Genomic DNA, 18,698 nt, shown 5'->3' with positions numbered 1-18,698 from the left:
GTGACATGCTGTTTTGATTACTATAGCCTTGTACTATAGTTTGACACCTGGTAGTGTGATACCTCCAACTTTCTTTTTTTCCCTCAAGATTGCTGTAGCTATTTGGGGTCTTTTATAATTCCATATACATTTTTAGATTATTTGTGTTAGTGCTGGGAAACACATTATTGTTTTTAAAAGTAGGAATTGCATTGAATCTATATAGATTGCTTTGGATAGTATGGATGTTTAAAAAATGTTAATTCTTCCTATCCATGAGCACAGTATATGCTTCCATTTATTTATAACTTCTTCAATTTCTTTCTTCAGTGTCTTATAATTTTCTGCCTACAGGTCTTTTACATCCTTGGTTAAATTTATTCTTAGCTATTTTATATTTTTGATGCAATTGTGAAGGGGAATGTTTTCTTAGTTTCCCTTTCTGATAGTTCATTATTGGTGTATAAAATCGCAAACAATTTCTGGATATTTATTTTGTATCTTACTACTTTACTGCATTTATTTATCAGTTTTAATAGTTTTTTGGTGGAGTCTTTAGGGTTCTCTATTTACAGTACCATGTCATCTGCAAATAATGACAATTTGCTTCTTCCCCTCCGATTTGGAGGCCTTTTATTTCTTCTTGTCTGATTGCCATGGCGAGGTGTTGCAGTCCTTTGTTGAGTAAGCATGGTGAAAGTGGACATACCTGTCTTAAGGATAACCTTTTCATTTTTTCCCTTGAGTATGATGTTAGCTGTGGGTGTGTCAGACATGGTCTTTTAATAAAGACCATAAGTTAGGTATGTTCCTTCTATTCCCATTTTGCTGAGAGTTTTTTTTTTTTTATCATAAATGGGTACTGGATTTTGTCAAATGCTTTCCCTGCATCTATTGATAAGACCATATGGTTTTTATCCTTTGTTTTGTTTATGTGGTGTATCACATTTATTGATTTGCAAATATTGTACCAACTTTGCATCCCAGAATAAATCCCACTGGATCATGTGTGTGATCTATTTAATGTGTTGCTGGATTTGGTTTGCTAATATTTTGTTGAGATTTTTGCATCTATATTCATGACAGATATTGGCCTATAATTTTCTTTCTTTGTAGTGTCTTTACCTGGTTTTGGAATTAGGATAATGCTGGCTTTGTCAAATGAGCTTGGAAGTCTTGCCCTTTCTTGAATTTTTTGGAAAAGTTTGAGAAGGATAAATCTCAACCCTGGAAAATTTTGTAAAATCTCAACCCTGGAAAAAATCTACATATTACTAGTCATAAGAGAAAAAAATACATTTGGTGAATTGGTGCTATCACAAGTTCATGATTCTCTACCTCAATGTTTGGTAATCTTTCCACGTCTCCAGAAGTCAGTTACATTTTGCTCATTTCCTTCTTTATTTAAAATTCCTAATGAACTTCTCTCTTCCGGTGCAGCAGTTTGCTTTACTTGCTACTTCCCTGAGAAAACATATGCCCGTCAGTAGAAATTCCTTCAATTTATTGCTATTTTATCTGCATTTCTGCACAGCCCTGTTATGTGTCTATCTCTGCACATCCCCATCTCAATGGGAGATGTATCCTCCCCCTGCCTATCACTTATCATTCTCTACATCTCATCTCTTCTTCTTTTCTTAATCTTTATCTCTGTTCAATCTCCTGCTCCCTGGCACATGGAGAAGCATGTCCCTCTCAACAAAAAGCAACACTCCACCAATCTTGAAACCACTCCAAAAAACCCCTCCAACTGTTCTTGCACCTGGCTGGTGTATCTCAGTGGTTGAGCATCGACCTCTGAACCGGGAGGTCACAGTTCTATTCGCAGTCAGGGCACATGTCCGGGTTGCAGGCTCCAGTGTGGGGCGTGCAAGAGGCAGCCGATCAATGATTCTCACTCACAATTGATAAATGGGTACTGGATTTTGTCAAATGCTTTTCCTGTATCACAATTGATACAGTGGGGCCTAGACTTAGGAGTGTCCCGACTAACGAGTTTTTTGAGATACCAGCTGTCTCTCAGCCAATTTTTTGCATTGAGTTGATAGAGTAATTTGAGTTAACGAGCTCCTTAACAAGCTCGGTCTCGAAAGGAATTAAACTCGTAAGTCAAGGCCCCACTGTATTTCTATCTCTCTCTCCCCTCCTATCTGAAATCAATAAAAATATATTAAAAAGAAAAAATCTGTACTTGCTCCAAGCTAACCAACTTTCAATGAACTCTTAGATGAGAATGAGGCCAGGCACAACAAAAATGAGACTTTAAGCAAAGTGTTGATAATCTGCATGCAAAGACACTAACAAAAAGTATTTTTTTGAACACTCCTTGTGGCAGGCCTACCATCATCTAAGTGAACTCATAGTTCTGACAGAACATTGGGAAGAAGGAAAGGAGACAGTGCAAGGCCAAGTCAGTAGATACGACTTCTTTCTGATCACAAGATGGAAATAACAAAATTTATTTTGCCGAAGCCAGGTAATTGGACAGAGGAGGATGGAGACCAAGCAAGATCATGATGGAGTCAGTGAGAGTCCGGAACAACAGCCATAGAAAGGAATGGCGTTCTGATTCACGCCACTCCACGGAGGCAACCTGCAAACATGACGCTACGTGGAAGAAGCCACAAGGAAAGACCACATAGATACATGACTCCATTTGTAGGAAATGCCCAGAATAGGCCAAGTTTTAGAGACAGAAAGTAAATTGGTGGCGACTGGGACTGGGAGGTGGTGGAATGGAATAGGAAATGATTGTTAATAGAGATAGCTACTTACGGGGAAGACCAACATTTTCTAAAATTAGATTATGGTGATGGTAGCACAGCCTATGAAAATATTAAACTTTCAATGCCATACTTTAAATGGGTGACTTTCATAGCATGGGGATTATATCTCAGTAGAGCTGTTAAAAATTTGGGCATAAAGAGGGGCGTCTTAATGGGCAGCAATAAGAGTAAAGTTTTATTTTTCATATTAGGAAATAAATAGATATTGAAAATGGATGAATTCTAAAATAGTGATGAAAGATTAGTAGGAAACAGAGAAGTAACTATTAGGAGGACTAAATTCAGAAACAGGCAGAAGTGAAGTGTCTGGGATGGGCAACGGGGTGTGGGAAGTGCTGGAGCCAGGAACTATTGCTTTTCACTTTAAATTCTTTATTATTGATATTTAAAAATATTTAAAGATTTTACCTAAAATTTTTAGGATATTACAAAAATATACATTAGGTTAGTGAATAAGATCATTCTTTTCCTTGCACAGACTTTGTCTGTCATTTTGGGCCAAGTTAGCTTCATCTCAACTACCTCGAACACCAGGCAGATGCCATGGCTCCTTCCATTACATAGTGAGCAACTGGGCTCACGGAGTTGCATCACAGGGTCCGGATTCTTACCTATGAAGACCTGGGTCTATAAAAACCTGTCAGGTCTTTATCTCACTTTGCAAATTGTTGTAGTTTTGCTAGTTTTATAGTCTTAATTGGTCATTCAGTGGCTCATCCTTCACTTATTTTTTTATTTTTATTGATTTCAGAGATGAAGGGAGAGGGAGAGATAGAAACACCAATGATGAGAGTGAATCATTGATTGGCTGCCTCCTGCACGCCCCCTACTGGGGATTGAGTCCACAACTCGGGCATATGCCCTTGATCAGAATCAAACCCTTTAGTCCAGCCATGGGCAAACTACGCTCCGTTTGAAATGAATAAAACTAAAAAAAAAAAAAAAAGACCGTACCCTTTTATGTAATGATGTTTACTTTGAATTTATATTAGTTTACACAAACACTCCATCCATGCTTTTGTTCCAGCCCTCCGGTCCCGTTTAAGAACCCATTGTGGCCCTTGAGTCAAAAAGTTTGCCCACCCCTGCTTTAGTCTGTAGGCCAACGCTCTATCCACTGAGCCAAACTGGCCAGGGATTCTTCACTTAATATATGTATTTACTGAGTGCCCATCACACGGGAAGCACAGTGCTGGAGACTGGGGATATTCTAGTGAGGACACTTAGTCCCAAGGAGCTGTCATTCTCCTAGGAAGACACAATTGTCACTAGATAATTACCATGTGACACACAAAAAGAAGGGTGCCCTAGGAGCACGTGGGAGGGGAGCCTAGCACCTTGGAAGTCAAGTAAGGCTTCCTGGAGGTGGTGACATTGAAATTGGTGTGTAAAGGATGAGTAGAAGCTAGCCTGGTGAAGGGGATGCTGGAGGGGAGACAGAATGTTTGGGATATTAAACGGCTGCTGTGTAGAGTATATAAAGAGAAGGGCAGGAAAATGTAGGCAGAATAATGAACCTCCAAAGATGCCCAGGTCTTAACCCCCAGAATCTGTATATATGTTACTTTACATGGCAAAGGGACTCTGCAGGTGTGATTAAATTAAAGACTTGGAGGTGGGGAGATAATCCTGGATTATGAGTAGACCCAATAGAGTCATAATGGTCTTTATGAGGAAAAGAGGGAACCCATTTATTTGTTCAACTTCTAGAACTGTTATCTTAAGCCTCTAAGTTTATGGTAATTTGTTATAGCAGCAATAGGGCATTAATGATGTAAAGTAGGCTGGAGAAGTAGGGAGGAACTGGAGGACTGAGTTTCCTGAAAGCCCTTTAAGGAGTCTGAGCTTCATTCCGAGGGCCAGGGGAGCCTGTGAAAGGGTCGCACTTGTATTTCAGAATGATGCTCCAGCTACAATAAAGGGAGTGGGTGGTGGCGGGACAAAATCTCCTCATGAGCCTGCTACTATGGATTCTACCTCACAGAGCCCAGAGCTATGGTCCCTGGCGTGGGTTCAGCAAGAACCCTGATCTCTGTATGGTTAGCAGGTACTGGGTATTGCATAATGAGCCCTCAATCTGGGATAGAGAACCCGACAGATGCAAAGCGTAAAAGTGCACGGTGCTGGCGCAGCCTTGGCCCCAAGAAGGCGCTTTCTCACCTTGATTTTCCACATCCTTTAGTGGGTCCACCCCTGGAGACAGGATGAAAAATATGGGAGTGGCTGGTCCTGATTCTTCAAACGAGGTTGCAAAGTCTAATGCTCTTCCCACCACGTATTTGCTTCCTAATGTCTCCTCAACAAAATGCCTTCCAGAAAAAAGAGCACACAAACGTTTATCAGTCACAAAATACTAACATCTGAGACACAGGTCTAGAGAAATGGAAAGATGTGCTCCAGGTCATGGGCTTGGTAGCCACGGAGCTGGGACCAACTCCAAGCACTTCTTGAAAAGTCAGCGCTTAACATCTGTGTGGCTAGTTGCCAGCTGGCACATCCAGATCATGGCTCCTTCTGCATCCCCACCCACCCAGGCCCCCGCTGACTCCTCTGTGAAGCCTGGTGTTGGGACATCCCCATCACCCCTCAGAAGACTGCCAGAAACAGTGCCTTCGAAAGCTCGCAGCCGCTAAATCCTCCACACTTCACATCCCTGTGGTCCTCCACCCATCATTTAAGGCTCTCCAGTCTTCTGTTCCCTCATGTTCTATCATTACCTGCATTTCTCTTCATCTGACTCTACTTACCTGTGATCCTTTTCAAAGTGTCCCATTTTATACTAAATAAAACCCTGAAGCTGCAACCACATACTGATCATCTGGTCCAGCGCCTGGCTTTAACTCTTCCTCAAGGACACTATTTTTCCTGTAGCCTTTCAGCTGGGCTCATTCTTCTACATCTGATGTGTCTCAGGATTGGAAGGTAAGATCATGTTCCTGCTCTCAGATGACTATTATTTATAATCAATTTACTTCTCTGCTCTGGCTCCATTACAGCTCATTTCCCCTGATGTGTCACCACCGTATCTGCACGTCAATGTCATCTGTTGCTCCTTTGCTCACTGTACTTGTTCACTGAACACTTGGACCCTTGGCTCATGGGCTTTCCATCACCTGGATGACATCAGCATCCAAGTGGACAATCCTCCAGGTTATTATTTTTTAAAAATATATTTTATTGATTTTTTTACAGAGAGGAAGGGAGAAGGAGAGGGATAGAGAGTTAGAAACATCGATGAGAGAGAAACATCGGTTCAGCTGCCTCCTGCACACCCCCTATTGGTGATGTGCCTACAACCAAGATACATGCCCTTGACTGGACTCGAACCTGGGACCCTTCAGTCCACAGGCCTCCTCCAGGTTCTTATCAATCTTCATTTCTCCCCATGCAGCCACCTGATCCCACGGGCATGCCCTCATCCTTGTTCCTACTTGGGAACTTTTTCTATGTCTGAAACTATGTATGGAAACATCCCACCCTCTGACCAGAACTTTCTATCCTTACAGTCCTTTTAGCAATTTGCCCTTCCTTCACTTATTTTTTTGTCTGTATTTGGTGCCATGACAAATGCAGTATCTTGACATGTCTAGTGTTTTTCTTTTTGTTTTGTTTTTTAAAAATCATTCCCTTACTCTCTTTATTGCTTTCCTATCCAGTGTAGAGTCTATGGTCTGTAACTCATTTCTTTTAAAACAACGTTCTCGAGGTATAATTGACATACCATAAAATTTACCCATTTTAAGTGTACTATTCAATAATTTTTAGTAAAGTCACTAAATTCTACAATCTTCACCATAAACCAGTTTTAGAACAATTTTATTCTGCCAATAGGTTTTTTGCCTTATTAAATAACTGCTATTCCCACTTAAACCAGTTTTAGAACAATTTTATTCTGCCAATAAGGTTTTTTTGCCTTATTAAATAACTGCTATTCCCACCATCCAGCTCCAGGCAAGTACTAACTAATCTGCTTTCTGTCTCTATAAGATTGCATTGCCTGTAACTTCTAATCACTCTCTTGCCCAAACCGCATTTCCTCAACCTGACTCATTCCAACACACCAAGTTGGAATCACCAGTGCTCTGGATCAACGTAATTCTGAACCTATACCTGGGCTGTTGTATGCAGAACCATCTAATGGTGAGGACTGGTGCTGCTACAATGCAGGGTCTTAACTAGCTGGGCCCTCAATGCTACTTGAAATTGGTCGAGTTTCCCTTGTTGTCCTTCTCACTCTCTTGCCCAAACCGCATTTCCTCAACCTAACTCATTCCAACACACCAAGTTGGGATCACCAGTGCTCTGGATCAATGTAATTCTGAACCTTTACCTGGGCTGTTGGATGCAGAATCATCTAATGGTGAGGACTGGTGCTGCTACGGATGCAGGGTCTCAACTAGCTGGGTCCTCAATGCTACTTGAAATTGGTTGAGTTTCCCTTGTTGTCCTTCTCTCATTTTTTCACAGACCCTTTTCCAAACATTCTGCCCTCTCCTCCAATCTCCAACCCTGTCACCTCCCCTTTCCCAGAAACTCAATTGAGGATCTTGCTTCCTCCTTCTCAGAGAAAATAGAAGTCATCAGAGAAAAGCCTTCTCAATTTTCAATCATCCTTCTACCAGCATAACAACAGCCGCACTCATCTCTCTCCCTCTTTCTGATGAGAGGGATGTTCTGCTAAGGATGGCCCTTCCATCTGGGCTCTGCACCCATCTCCTGCCACCGTAGATGTGACCAGCATCCTTCTCGGTACTGTCCACCTAGACATTAGGAAAAGACCTGGCAAACGCAGGCCTTGTGGGATTTTGGAAGTTGGTATGGAGACTTCTGTTACTATACACACATGGCTTTTGTGCTCAGCCCTGCTAGTTTGGCCACACTGAGACTGTGCCTGTCCTGGGCCTCCCCCTGGCCCCTTCCCTACCGCATGGCATAGGTCATCCGGTCTGGACGCATGGCCCTCATCATGCAGAGGCGCTGCAGGGCCGTCTTGCTCTTCCACTCCTGCGGGAACTTCTCCTTCTCAGGACATTCCGATTCTACGAACTTCTTCCAGCTCTTGGCAGATCCCTCAATGTCCCGGTCCAGATTACAGAATTCCTCCATGGCGGACAGAGCCTAGGGAAGTTCAGAGAATCGTGCTCTGAGATGCAGGTTCCCACAGTGGAGACTTGCATTGAGTTGTGGGTTAAGCAGCGAGATGCTATTACAGATAGAATTCTGTCTCATTTATACTCTCTCCTGGAGCCTGGAATCTTCTTCCAGGTAAACTCAAGAAAGAGGAAGGATTTTGATCAGATCCCCTTTAGCAAACTGCCCCAATAATGTGCAAGGTTTAGCAAAGAGAGTGTTTGGGATGTTATCAGAGCAGAGACTGAGCAGCACCTGCCTGCAGGGTATTGCATGGAAAAGGGACAAGAGGGCTGTCATATTTTTCTGGTCAAGGAGCCTGGACATGTTAAGTGTCTGACTCCTCCTTTTCATTCCCGTATTCACTCTGCCAGCAACTCCTTGCTAAGGATTGACTTTGTATTAATGCCAACTCTAAAACTTCCATGAATTGCCAGCTTCCATAAGGATTGTGTCCAGGTGCATAACTTGTTAATCAGGTCTCTTCATTTGGCGCTTCCCTCCAATCCATCCAGTTCACCAGGGAGCAGACTGCCCCCCCCCCCCCCCTTTTCCCTCCCCCCCCCCCCCCCCCCACTCTGTCCGTCCCCAACTTTGGAAATGTGCCAGACTCATTCCCAACTGAACTCCTTGGTCACAAAGCCACATCAGGTCCTGTTCTCTCCACCAAATTCTACCCCTTTCTTGTGCTGGTTCTATAAATTGTCAAAGTCCAGTTGCAAGTCAGCAACCTCCCTCATACACGTTCTCTCTAACCTAGAACACATGGCCCTCCCACTTTTTTTTTTTTTTGTGGAGCACAGAGTTGATATCTTTGTTTTAAAAAAGATATTTTTTATTTTTAAATTTGCAAGTTCCTTGGTTGATCTCTTCCCTCCCACCCATCCACCCACCCACCCACCTCCACTTTCCCTCTGAGATTCAACCGTCCGTTCCATGCTTCTATGTCTCTGGATCTATTTTGTTCATCAGTTTATTTTGTTCATTAGATTCCACATACGTGTGAGATCATGTGATACTTGTCCTTTGCACAGAGTTGTTATGTTTAGTAAAGAGATTGACTCAATTTTTAGATATTTGACTGCTGATAGCGTTAAGCCTCATGCCTCGCTCTCCTCTGCTGTTCCACATCTGGGCAAGCGGATAAGTAAGCCTCGGCACCCCCTCTCTGGTGTGGAGGGAAGTTGCACCACGCGAGCCCTGCCCATGCTCCGGAACTCTCACCCTGGCTTCACCCCATAACTTCCATAAGACGCCACGGTAGTCTCCTTTCCTGGCTCCCTCAAACCATTCACAGACTGCTCCCTGCTCTCCCCAGAAGGTCTTATGTGAATAATAAGCTTTTCCATACCTTCTTAGGTATGTGTGTGGCATCGTCTGCCGACATTGGAACCAACTTTTGGGGGGTGTTGACCCTGTTTCCTCAGGGTGCCCACACACTCATCACTTACTTAGACAGTTGCCTGCAGCCTTTCCACTGTTACTCAGCTCTGCTTGTGTGTTTGGTCTCTCCAATGATATTAGAAACTAGACTTTGTCCAAAGCACCTACCACAGTGCCCCGAGTTTTAAGGAACCTACACATTCTTGTCATTTGAATTCATTCATTTGATATTTATTGAATGCCTACTACTAGTACATGCCAGGCACTTGGGGATACAAAGTTGAACATAAAAATACACTTGCCTTCCAAAAAAGCTTACAATCCTAAGCTCAAGAGAAAGAGGAGATGAAGGAGGCCTTAGGAAGTTTGTAGGATTCTGTTGGGCAGAACTAGAGGTCGGGAGAAGAAAAGGTATTTTATGGGGCAGGATCAACAGGAGCCAGCATGTGGAGGGGAGGAGTGTGGGGCACGACAGGGAGGAATGTCACTGCAGTAGGAGAGTCTTACGGTGACCAGGGGAAAGCCAGGCTGGAGGAGGACATGGGGCTGGACCCGGGCTTCCCAGGCTCTTCTCCCGAGTGCCTGAGCACCTGTCCTGTCTTTCTGTGCCTTCCACACGGGCTCTGTGGCTTCTCAGCTTCACCCTGGCCGCTCAGAGCAGGGAGCACTCCTTCGCTCATGTGGGGAGTGGAGTGCAGCTGGGGGCAGATGGTGGAGGAGGGGCCGGGAAGTGCGAGTTCTGGTCCCAGGGACAGCTCTCCTGAGCATCTTCTGACCTTTGTGGCTTTAGATTTTCTCATTTGGAAAATGAGGCCATGTAATTGTTCGCATAGCTCACACGCTAATGTAGATACAAGTGCCATGAAAACTCTACAGCCCTTCCCGTGCTTTCTTGGGGCTTCTGTAGTTATTGAATTGTGATTTCGGGTTTATTTGCTGTTCTTCCTGCAAGACTGTGAGTTCCCTGTGGGCAAGAACTTTCTTAGTCATCTGTGTATGCCTCCGGCCTAGCAGCTGTCTGGAACTTAGGAAGTGCTCAATTAATCAAGTTTGACATCTGGGCGGCCAGCAGGAAGGCTCTTAACAGGCCGAGGAAAGCTGCGGCCGCTGTAATTATCTCTCTGTGTGCCGGGAAGTCGTGTTCATCTCCTTCTGGCAGCACTCCGGTGCCTCTGCCCAGCTTGCATCATCATTAACCCTCTGCAGCCCCGTTACCCCCTCTGGCGGTCACTACAGTACTGAGCAAATGACACTGCCATTGGGGCTCCCAGCTGCCAGGACTGGGGCTGAAACACGCTTCCTTGAAGCTCTGGATTGAACACAATTGCAACATTCAATCTCCCAAATGAGGGAAAGGCATTTCTAAATAAGTTAAATGGAAATGACTAATTAACCTAATTACCTTGGACTGTGTAGCAAAATACCACGGTGCTAAACCGGCATCCAGAGCGGCGGTGAGGGGCCTTTGAAAGGCTAACACAGGCGTGCATCACAGATGAGATTTTCTAATGAAGAGCAGAACAGTCCCAGTGCCTTCAAGTTCCGCATTTGATTAAACTTCAAATATTCTAACAAAGGGTCCTAATAGAAGCAATATGTTATCACAAAGATTTCATTCATTACCTGCCTATTAGGGCTGCTGCGGAAACAAGGCCATCCATCTTCCTCGTCAGACGGAATGTTTAAAGAATTTTGTTTCATCGTGTCCTATTCAATTATACTGTAGTCTGTTTCTTTAGGCTAAAATCCAACTGAACACTTAAAAAGAGCATTTATCAAAGGCCTCAGTGATGGGCACTGCACACCGCGTTGTATTTACATGGGCTCACATCCCGCGCTGCGCTCGAGTGTGGGGCTGACTCGCTGCTCCCCTAGCAGAACTCAGAGATGGGGAGAGATAAAGCCTCACTCATCTGCAAAGCTTTTAAGCAGCCAGATGAGCTCAGCCCACAAAACAAAACAAAAAATGCAGAGCGAAAAAAAGCAAACCAAACAATCCATTTTGTGGAAAGAGGAACGGAACTAAATTGCACAGTAGCTTTAGAGTTGTCGATAATGCTTTTGAGCCATTTATTCTCTGTAACTTCTGCTGCCTGAGGGCTTTGTGGGTAATAGAGTGAAAGGCAACTGGATTTGGCCCAATTTGGCACCGCACAACGGCTCGAAGTTTTTCCTTCCATGGACAAATGCTATAAGGTATAACCCACACCAACGACAGCATGTACAGACCTTTGAGATGGGTAATTAACAATCATAACTGTGATGGGGTGAGTCGTGTCCACCAAAAAGATAGGTTGGAAAACGAACCTCCCGGATGTGTAAACTTGAGCTTATTTTAAAATAGGGTATTTGCAGGTGTAATCCGGTTGGGATGAGTCAGCAGGATGGGCCATAGTCTAACATGACATGCTTTTTAAAAAAACATATTTTATTGATTTTTACAGAGAGGAAGGGAGAAGGATAGAGAGTTAGAAACATCGATGAGAGAGAAACATTGATCAGCTGCCTCCTGCACACTCCCCATTGGGAATGTGCCTGCAACCAAGGTACATGCCCTTGACCGGAATAGAACCTGGGACCCTTGAGTCCATAGGCCGACGCTCTATCCGCTGAGCCAAACTGGTTAGGGCTGACATGCTTTTTTAAGAGAAAAGATGGAGACACACAGAGGGAAGATGGCCATGCAGAGACAGCAGGGATGGGGCCAGAGACTGAAGTGATCTTGCAACAAACCAAGGCACGCTGGGGCTATCAGAAGCTGGAAGATGGAGGAAGGATCCTCCCCTTGCGGCCTTTATGAGGAGCCATGGCTTGCCGAAACTTGACTCAGACTTCTAGCCTCCAGAACTGTGAGATAATAAATTTCTGCTATTTTAAGCCACCTAGCCTGTGGTACTTTGTTATGGCAATTCTCAGGAACAAATATCATAACCATAACCATAACCATAACCATAACCAGACCCAGAACCAGCTTCTATTTACTGAATATCTGTATGTCCGACATAATCCTGTGAGGTAGGTATTTTAACGGCCGTTTTGAAGATAAGGAAAGAAAGTCTCAGAGGAATAAGGAACATGTAGAGGCTGCACACACTCAAACTTGAATCCGGAATGTCTGACTCCGGCCTTTGTTAGCTAGTTCATCCCCATCACTGCTCCCGTTCTCAGATACTCTCATTCAGAACTGCTTTCCATAATGTATTTTCCACAGGGCATCAGGCTATGCCTTTATTCTCAAGCTCTGGGGCAGCACTGTCCAACAAGGTAGCCACTGGCAAAATGTGAGTGCAGAGCAAATAAAATGTGGCCAGTGTGACTGAGGAAACGAAATCTTTGATTTTAACATCAAATACTATTATTTTAACATCAAATATAGAAATTGGAACCTGCTTTAATAATTGGAAAACTTTTAAGAATGTTTGAAAAAACTTGGGTATATGGATCAACTGTTTTATCTCTAAAATTTTCTGAAATATAAATTCAAATAAAATATTTCTGATGAAAATTTAGCATCTAATTGAGAAGTGCATTAAGGGCAAAAAATACAAACTAGAATTCAGATTCAGTACAAAATTTTAAAATAGTTCATTAATAATATTTATAGTAAGTACATATTAAAATGATATTTGCCTTATTGGTTTAAAGAAAATATATTATTAAAATTAATTTCATATCACATTTTTTATTTTACTTTTTTAAAATCCTCACTTGAGGATATATTTTTCATTGATACTAGGAAGAGCAGAAGGGAGAGAGAATGTGTGTGAGAAAGAGAGAGGAGAGAGAAAGAGAGAGAGAGAGAGAGAGAGAGAGAGAGAGAGAGAGAAACATTGATGAGAGAGAAACATTGATCAGTTGCTTCCTGTACATGCCCAGATCACATGCCCATGAGCCACACTGGCCAGGGAAATTTCTTATTACATTTTTACTCTATGGATACTAGAACATTTTAAATTACATATGTGACATACATTATATTTCTTTTGGACAGTGTTACTCTAGAGTGTCTATGCATTAATATCTTATGTAGCCTAGACGAGTTGATGGTTTCCACACATGTGGTCTGCATTTATTGTAATTATTCTAAGGCATTTTGTAATTTTGTGATTTTATTGCTATTGTGAATGGAGTGTCCCCTTGGTTCTTGCCCAATACATTATTCCCCATCTCATTTGCCAGATTGGGTACAGAATGACAAATAAGGTTAGTAGATAAAAACCAAATCACACCTTTATTATTTAGGTCAGAGATCAGCAAAATGCAGCTTGCAGGGCCAATCTGGCTCACCACCTATATTTACAAATAAAGTTTTATTCAAACTCAGCTATCCGTACCCTGGCTCATACCACAAAAGGCTGCGGGTTCAATCTCCATTCTGGTGCATTTGGGGGCAACCAACTGATGTTTCTCTCTCCCTTTCTCTCTCTCTCAAATAAATAAAGCTCTTCCTCAGGTGAGGATTGAAACAAAAAAAGAAACTCAGCCATTTTCTCTTGCTTATGTCCTGTGTGTGACTTAGGCAGAGTTGAATAGTTGTGACAGAGTCTGACCCTCAAAGTAGAAATATTTACTATGTAGCCCCATCCAGAAAATGTTTGATGACCTTTGATTTAGATACAGCCCTAAATAAAATAATTTAAGAAATAGCAACAGATTCTGAAAAAGGAATTAGAGAAATATTTTGGGCAACGGTGGCATGGGTGGAATTAGCCTTAGATTTCCGAAGATGAATCGTTTGAAGTGGACAGCAGGCATATAAATGACTAAATGTGGGGCTTAGTTATAAAGTAAATCAGACTGGGATGGATCTCAAGGGAGCGATGCTGAGGGAACAAGCTAGTCTGAAAAGATTACATACTGTATATTTCCATTTCTATAACATTCTTGAGATGACAGCCTTCTACAAATGGAGAACAGATTAGTGGTTGCCAGGCATTAGGAGCTGGGGGAGGGAGGAGGTTGTTGTGATTATGAAGGGGCGACATGAGGGATCCCTGCAGTGATAACATTTCCTCTGTCTTGGCTGTGGTGGTTACATGAATCTTCACAGACACACACATGCTCACACACAATGAGTGCCTGATAAACTCATTGTTCAACACGATGAGTGAACCTAACACTGGTGGACTGTATCAATGACGACTTCCTGGGTGTGATACTGTGCTACAGGAATGCAAGATGTCACCATGGGGGGAACTGGGTATAAGGAATATCTCTACATTTCTTATAACTGCATGTGAATCTACATTAGCTCAAATATGTAGTAAAATATACACAGAGAAAGAGAGCTAATCATATTATTTCAGACTTTGTGCTATCTATGCTAATAAAAGGGTAATATGCTAATTAGAACAGGTCAACCAGACATCTTCTGGACGTCCAACCTCCTTCAGGACAGTTAGGGGGTGACGAGGCCAGCAGTGGGGCAGTTAGGAGGCAGCCAGGCTGGCAGTGGGGGGAGGCAGTTAGGGGGCGACCAGGCCAGCAGGGGGGCAGTTAAGGGGTGACCAGGTTGGTCAGGGAGCAGTTAGGGGGCAATCAGGAAGACAAGTAGAGGCAGTTAGGGGCAATCAGGCAGGCAGGTAGGCAGGTAGGCAAGCGGTTAGGAGCCAGTGGTCCTAGATTGTGAGAGGGATGTCCGATTGCTGGTTAAGGCCCCACCCCACAGGCGGACATCCCCTGAGGGGTCCCAGATTGGAGAGGGTGCAGGCCAGGCTAAGGCCCCCCCCCCCACGCATGAATTTCATGCACCGGGCCTCTAGTGAAATGTATAAAATGCAACAAACGTGGAAGAGGGTATACGGGGTGTGTTTTGTGCAGATGCCAGTCCTCACACAGCACCAGTGCCCGCCGTGGGCACTCACTCAGGTGGGACTGGACAGCTGCCCTGGTGGAGCGAGGATGTTCACTCAGCCCACCTTTCTGCTCGGCATCACGGCATGGCTCCCACTGAAGGGAACTTACAGTTTGTGCTCTTCTCAATGTTCACAGAATCCCAACCGAGCCAAGCTGAATAACATGGAAAGAAACTGGGCTTTGCCATCAGACAGGCTGGAATCCGAGTCCTAGACTTACTACTTATAAAACGTGGGACCTCACTTTCCTCAGACGTCAAAAGGGAACAAATAATCCCTATGGCCCAGGTGACCATGGGACTAAGGTAAGGTGATGCATTTCTAAGGTGCTCAGTAATTGTGAGTTACTCTTAGTCCCTGGTGACCCCAGGCTGGCTGCATCCCCTGCCTTGAGGCTGAGTTGATTAGGGCTAGGGTTAGGTTAGGGCGGAGATGCCTGAACAGAGCCTGGCATCTGTCCGCTTCATGGAGGTGCTGTCCCAGCCTCTCAGCACCCCCACACCAGCCCTAGGGCCTCCAGAGGAGCCCACACCCAGCCGGACGCGCTGACAGGGCAAGGGAGCTCAACTGAGTCAGAGAAGCTCCCAGGATCTTCCTGTTCCCTCACATGGGGAGGCTGAGCCCTCGCAGCAGCAGGTACTGGCTCAGCTCAGTCTCTGCAAAGCCATCCAGCAGCCAGGAAGGGGGAGCTCTTTCATGGGGGGCTATGTTCAAACAGCTCCCCGATGAACCCCAAAGAGAGCCCTGGGGACAAGGGTCTGAGACAAACTCGGGAGATGAGAACATGCCTTTTTCCAGGGCTGGTACTGACCTTGATGCCTCCCCAGGCCTGATGGGAGAGGAACTCCACGGGGCTGGTGACGCCGGCCTGCACAGGGGATCGCAGCAGGAAGTCCAGCTCCGCCGCCCCAACCGCCTGGTTCAGGAGGAGGATCTGCATGTGGACGATGATACCGCGTGTCTTAGCTGGTGATGGGCACAGGGTCCGGAGGGCCTCGGGGTCGTCCCTCCGTGTAACTGCTGCTACTTCTAGCACTAACGCTTGCCCATCAGTTTGGATTGTTAGAAGCAGGTGGCGTGGAAGAAGGTGTATATCTGTGCAAACACTCCTGTGTACATCTGCTCTCTCCCTAAAATCAGCAGGACTTAAATGCACCCGGCGAATGACTATAAACTTGGAAAGCAAGAGTTTTATGTATCAGTCATACGTGCCATGGGATACATTCCTGCCATCTATTGAGAAGATGATACACCCAAATGATGTGATTTGAAGAGTGTGTCAAAGTAACGTATGGGTATATGCAAAATAGAAGTGCATATATGAATCAACAGTGCTACGGGGCTTCTCGGGGAGGGGCGTGACCAGGGAGCAGGGCTGGGGGGATTGATGTGACGAAACTTTCTGTAAGTGCTTTGAACTGGGTCATGGAGAAGCTGAGAGACAGTGATACTCAGACAGGGAGGGAAGGCTTTCAGGGAGGAGGCACTGAGAGTGCAGAGCTCGGACGGAATTGGGGAGGTGTGCAGGGCGTTCCCCTCATCTGAGCTGAGAGTCATGCTGAGAGCTGCTTGGGAAATTGTTCTCTCCTCTTCAAGGTGTGTTCTCTGCTGAGGAGTTACAGATGGAAATGTTCACTAAGAAAAAAATAATTCAGTCAATTTGAGGAGAAGACTCTAAGGCGATAGGCTAGCAATAATAGATGAGGCAGACAGGCCCGTGCAAAGTGAGGCTGAAATATTGACGAGGAGAGAAGAGTGGAAGGTGGGGAATAATTGGTGGGAGGGAAGTCGGTCTATGCTGGGCTCTGAGGTGCTTTTGCGGAGTGGGGAGCGCCTAGGGTGAGGGACAAGCCACACGAGCTCCCCCATGAGTTCAGTCCTTGAAACGCACAGTCAGCACAGAAGTGACCCTCGAAGATCTGGCTTTTAGAACTGGAAGAGGCCTCGAGATCATTGGATTGGAACTCTTAATTCATATGTGGAAAAAATTCCCAATGCTAACTGAGTACAAGGAAATACGTTTTCTTTTCTTTTTTTTCATGTTAAGAAGTAATAAAAGACAAAGGTTTCTTAATAACACCAGTGGTTCCTCGTGCTCCCAGACCCTGGAAAACCATGGTCCTAAAGGACACTTTTAAGGTCAAGGCTGCTATAACTATAGACAGACATTTGCAATTTCTTATTCCAGGGGAATGGTGGGACATTAAACTTAAACCCTACAAGTAAATAATTACTGAGGAATACTCTAGACCAGCGGTTCTCAACCTTTGGGTCGCAACCCCCTTGGGGGTCGAATGACCCTTTCACTGGGGTCGCCTAAGACCATCGGAAAACACCTATATAATTCCATATTGTTTTTGTGATTAATCACTATGCTTTAATTATGTTCAATTTGTAACAATGAAATTGGTGGTCACCACAACATGCGGAACTGTATTAAAGGGTCGTGGCATTAGGAAGGTTGAGAACCACTGCTCTAGACAGTTCTTGGTGCGTCTCAAGAAGTGTCTAGTCATTGCTGTGGCACCCGCTTCCTCTCTGGCGCCGGTTTGGGTTGATGGGGAGTGGCTGCTGAGGGCTCTGGGGAGCAGGACCTCAGGTCACGCAGGACCAGCGAGGAAAAGGACAGCGACTGATGAGTGGACAATGAGGCAGCAGCACGCAGGCCCCCAATGGGACCTTCCGGTCTGACCCCTCTGCTTGGAGCTCAGAGTCCTCACATGCTATGGGAAATGATGTTAAAGGAAGAAAGTTTTTTGTTTTGTCTTGTTTTTACATTTGCTGATTGGGCACTAGAAAATGACTGGTTTTCTGGAAACTTCCTCAATTCACTCTTACCTGAAAGGTGAGCTGAGCAAGGTAAGTCAGCTTATCACACTCGAAGAGCCCGCGGGTGGTGTACTGGAACACGGAGAAGGTGATGCTGTCCATCAGGCTGGCCACGCGCTGCGGGAGACTCTCGTGGGGCGCGGCCTTCTCCACCGCCCTCTGGAAGACGCTGCTGAAGGCCTGGGGGCGGGAGGCGGGGGCAGGGGGGGCGGTTACACAGCTGTCAGTTCCACTCTAGTCTGACCTGTGAAGAACATCATCACTCCCGAGTCACAGAACTACTTTCCTAGCACCTCCTGCCGAGAAGGAACAGCAGCAACAAGAACATTCTGTCTTTGTTTGCTGTTTGCTTCGTTTGCTCATATGAATTACCATGTGGTCTCAAAGTGGGCAAAGCTCTGAGGCACGCAGAGAAGAGCCTAAGTTTTGATCAGGGAAAAATAAATGTCCAGTGGCCAAAAGAATGAAATCCAGTAAGTTTTGTTGTGTAACTACCCGATAAAAAGTTGATACAGTCAACAATAACCAGCTGGGATTAATTATTCCACCCACTGGATTATAAAATTCTTGAGGGTAGAACCAATGTTTTGTACAACTTCGTTGTCCAGAAGAGACCCTTGTACATAACGGGCACTCAGAATGTTTTTAATTAGATGTTATATAATAGACTGAGTCATTGAAAAAATCAAAACATCATTGGGTCCCTCCCATTGTTGGCTGCAGATTTTTCTTTCCC

The 18,698-nt window shown here is 44.6% G+C and overlaps 1 protein-coding gene across 1 annotated transcript in view; it reads right to left on the bottom strand.

Moving 5' to 3' along the window:
• LOC107182784 (dynein heavy chain 9, axonemal-like) overlaps nucleotides 1-18,698 on the bottom strand; it is a 66,803-nt gene that overhangs the window by 36,558 nt on the left and 11,547 nt on the right. The window contains exons 4-7 of the mRNA XM_015562596.1: nucleotides 17,972-18,142; nucleotides 15,945-16,067; nucleotides 7,690-7,883; nucleotides 4,926-5,074 (exon numbers count right to left, since the gene is read on the bottom strand). Coding sequence (XP_015418082.1) covers nucleotides 4,926-5,074; nucleotides 7,690-7,883; nucleotides 15,945-16,067; nucleotides 17,972-18,142 — 637 coding nt within the window. The remainder of the gene's footprint in view (nucleotides 1-4,925; nucleotides 5,075-7,689; nucleotides 7,884-15,944; nucleotides 16,068-17,971; nucleotides 18,143-18,698) is intronic.

This window comes from Myotis davidii, unplaced genomic scaffold (assembly GCF_000327345.1).
Source record: "Myotis davidii unplaced genomic scaffold, ASM32734v1 scaffold37, whole genome shotgun sequence".
In the NCBI taxonomy this organism is placed as follows: domain Eukaryota; kingdom Metazoa; phylum Chordata; class Mammalia; order Chiroptera; family Vespertilionidae; genus Myotis; species Myotis davidii.
The sequence above is the reverse complement of the archived record's forward strand: the minus strand, read 5'-3'. Positions and strand labels throughout refer to the sequence as shown.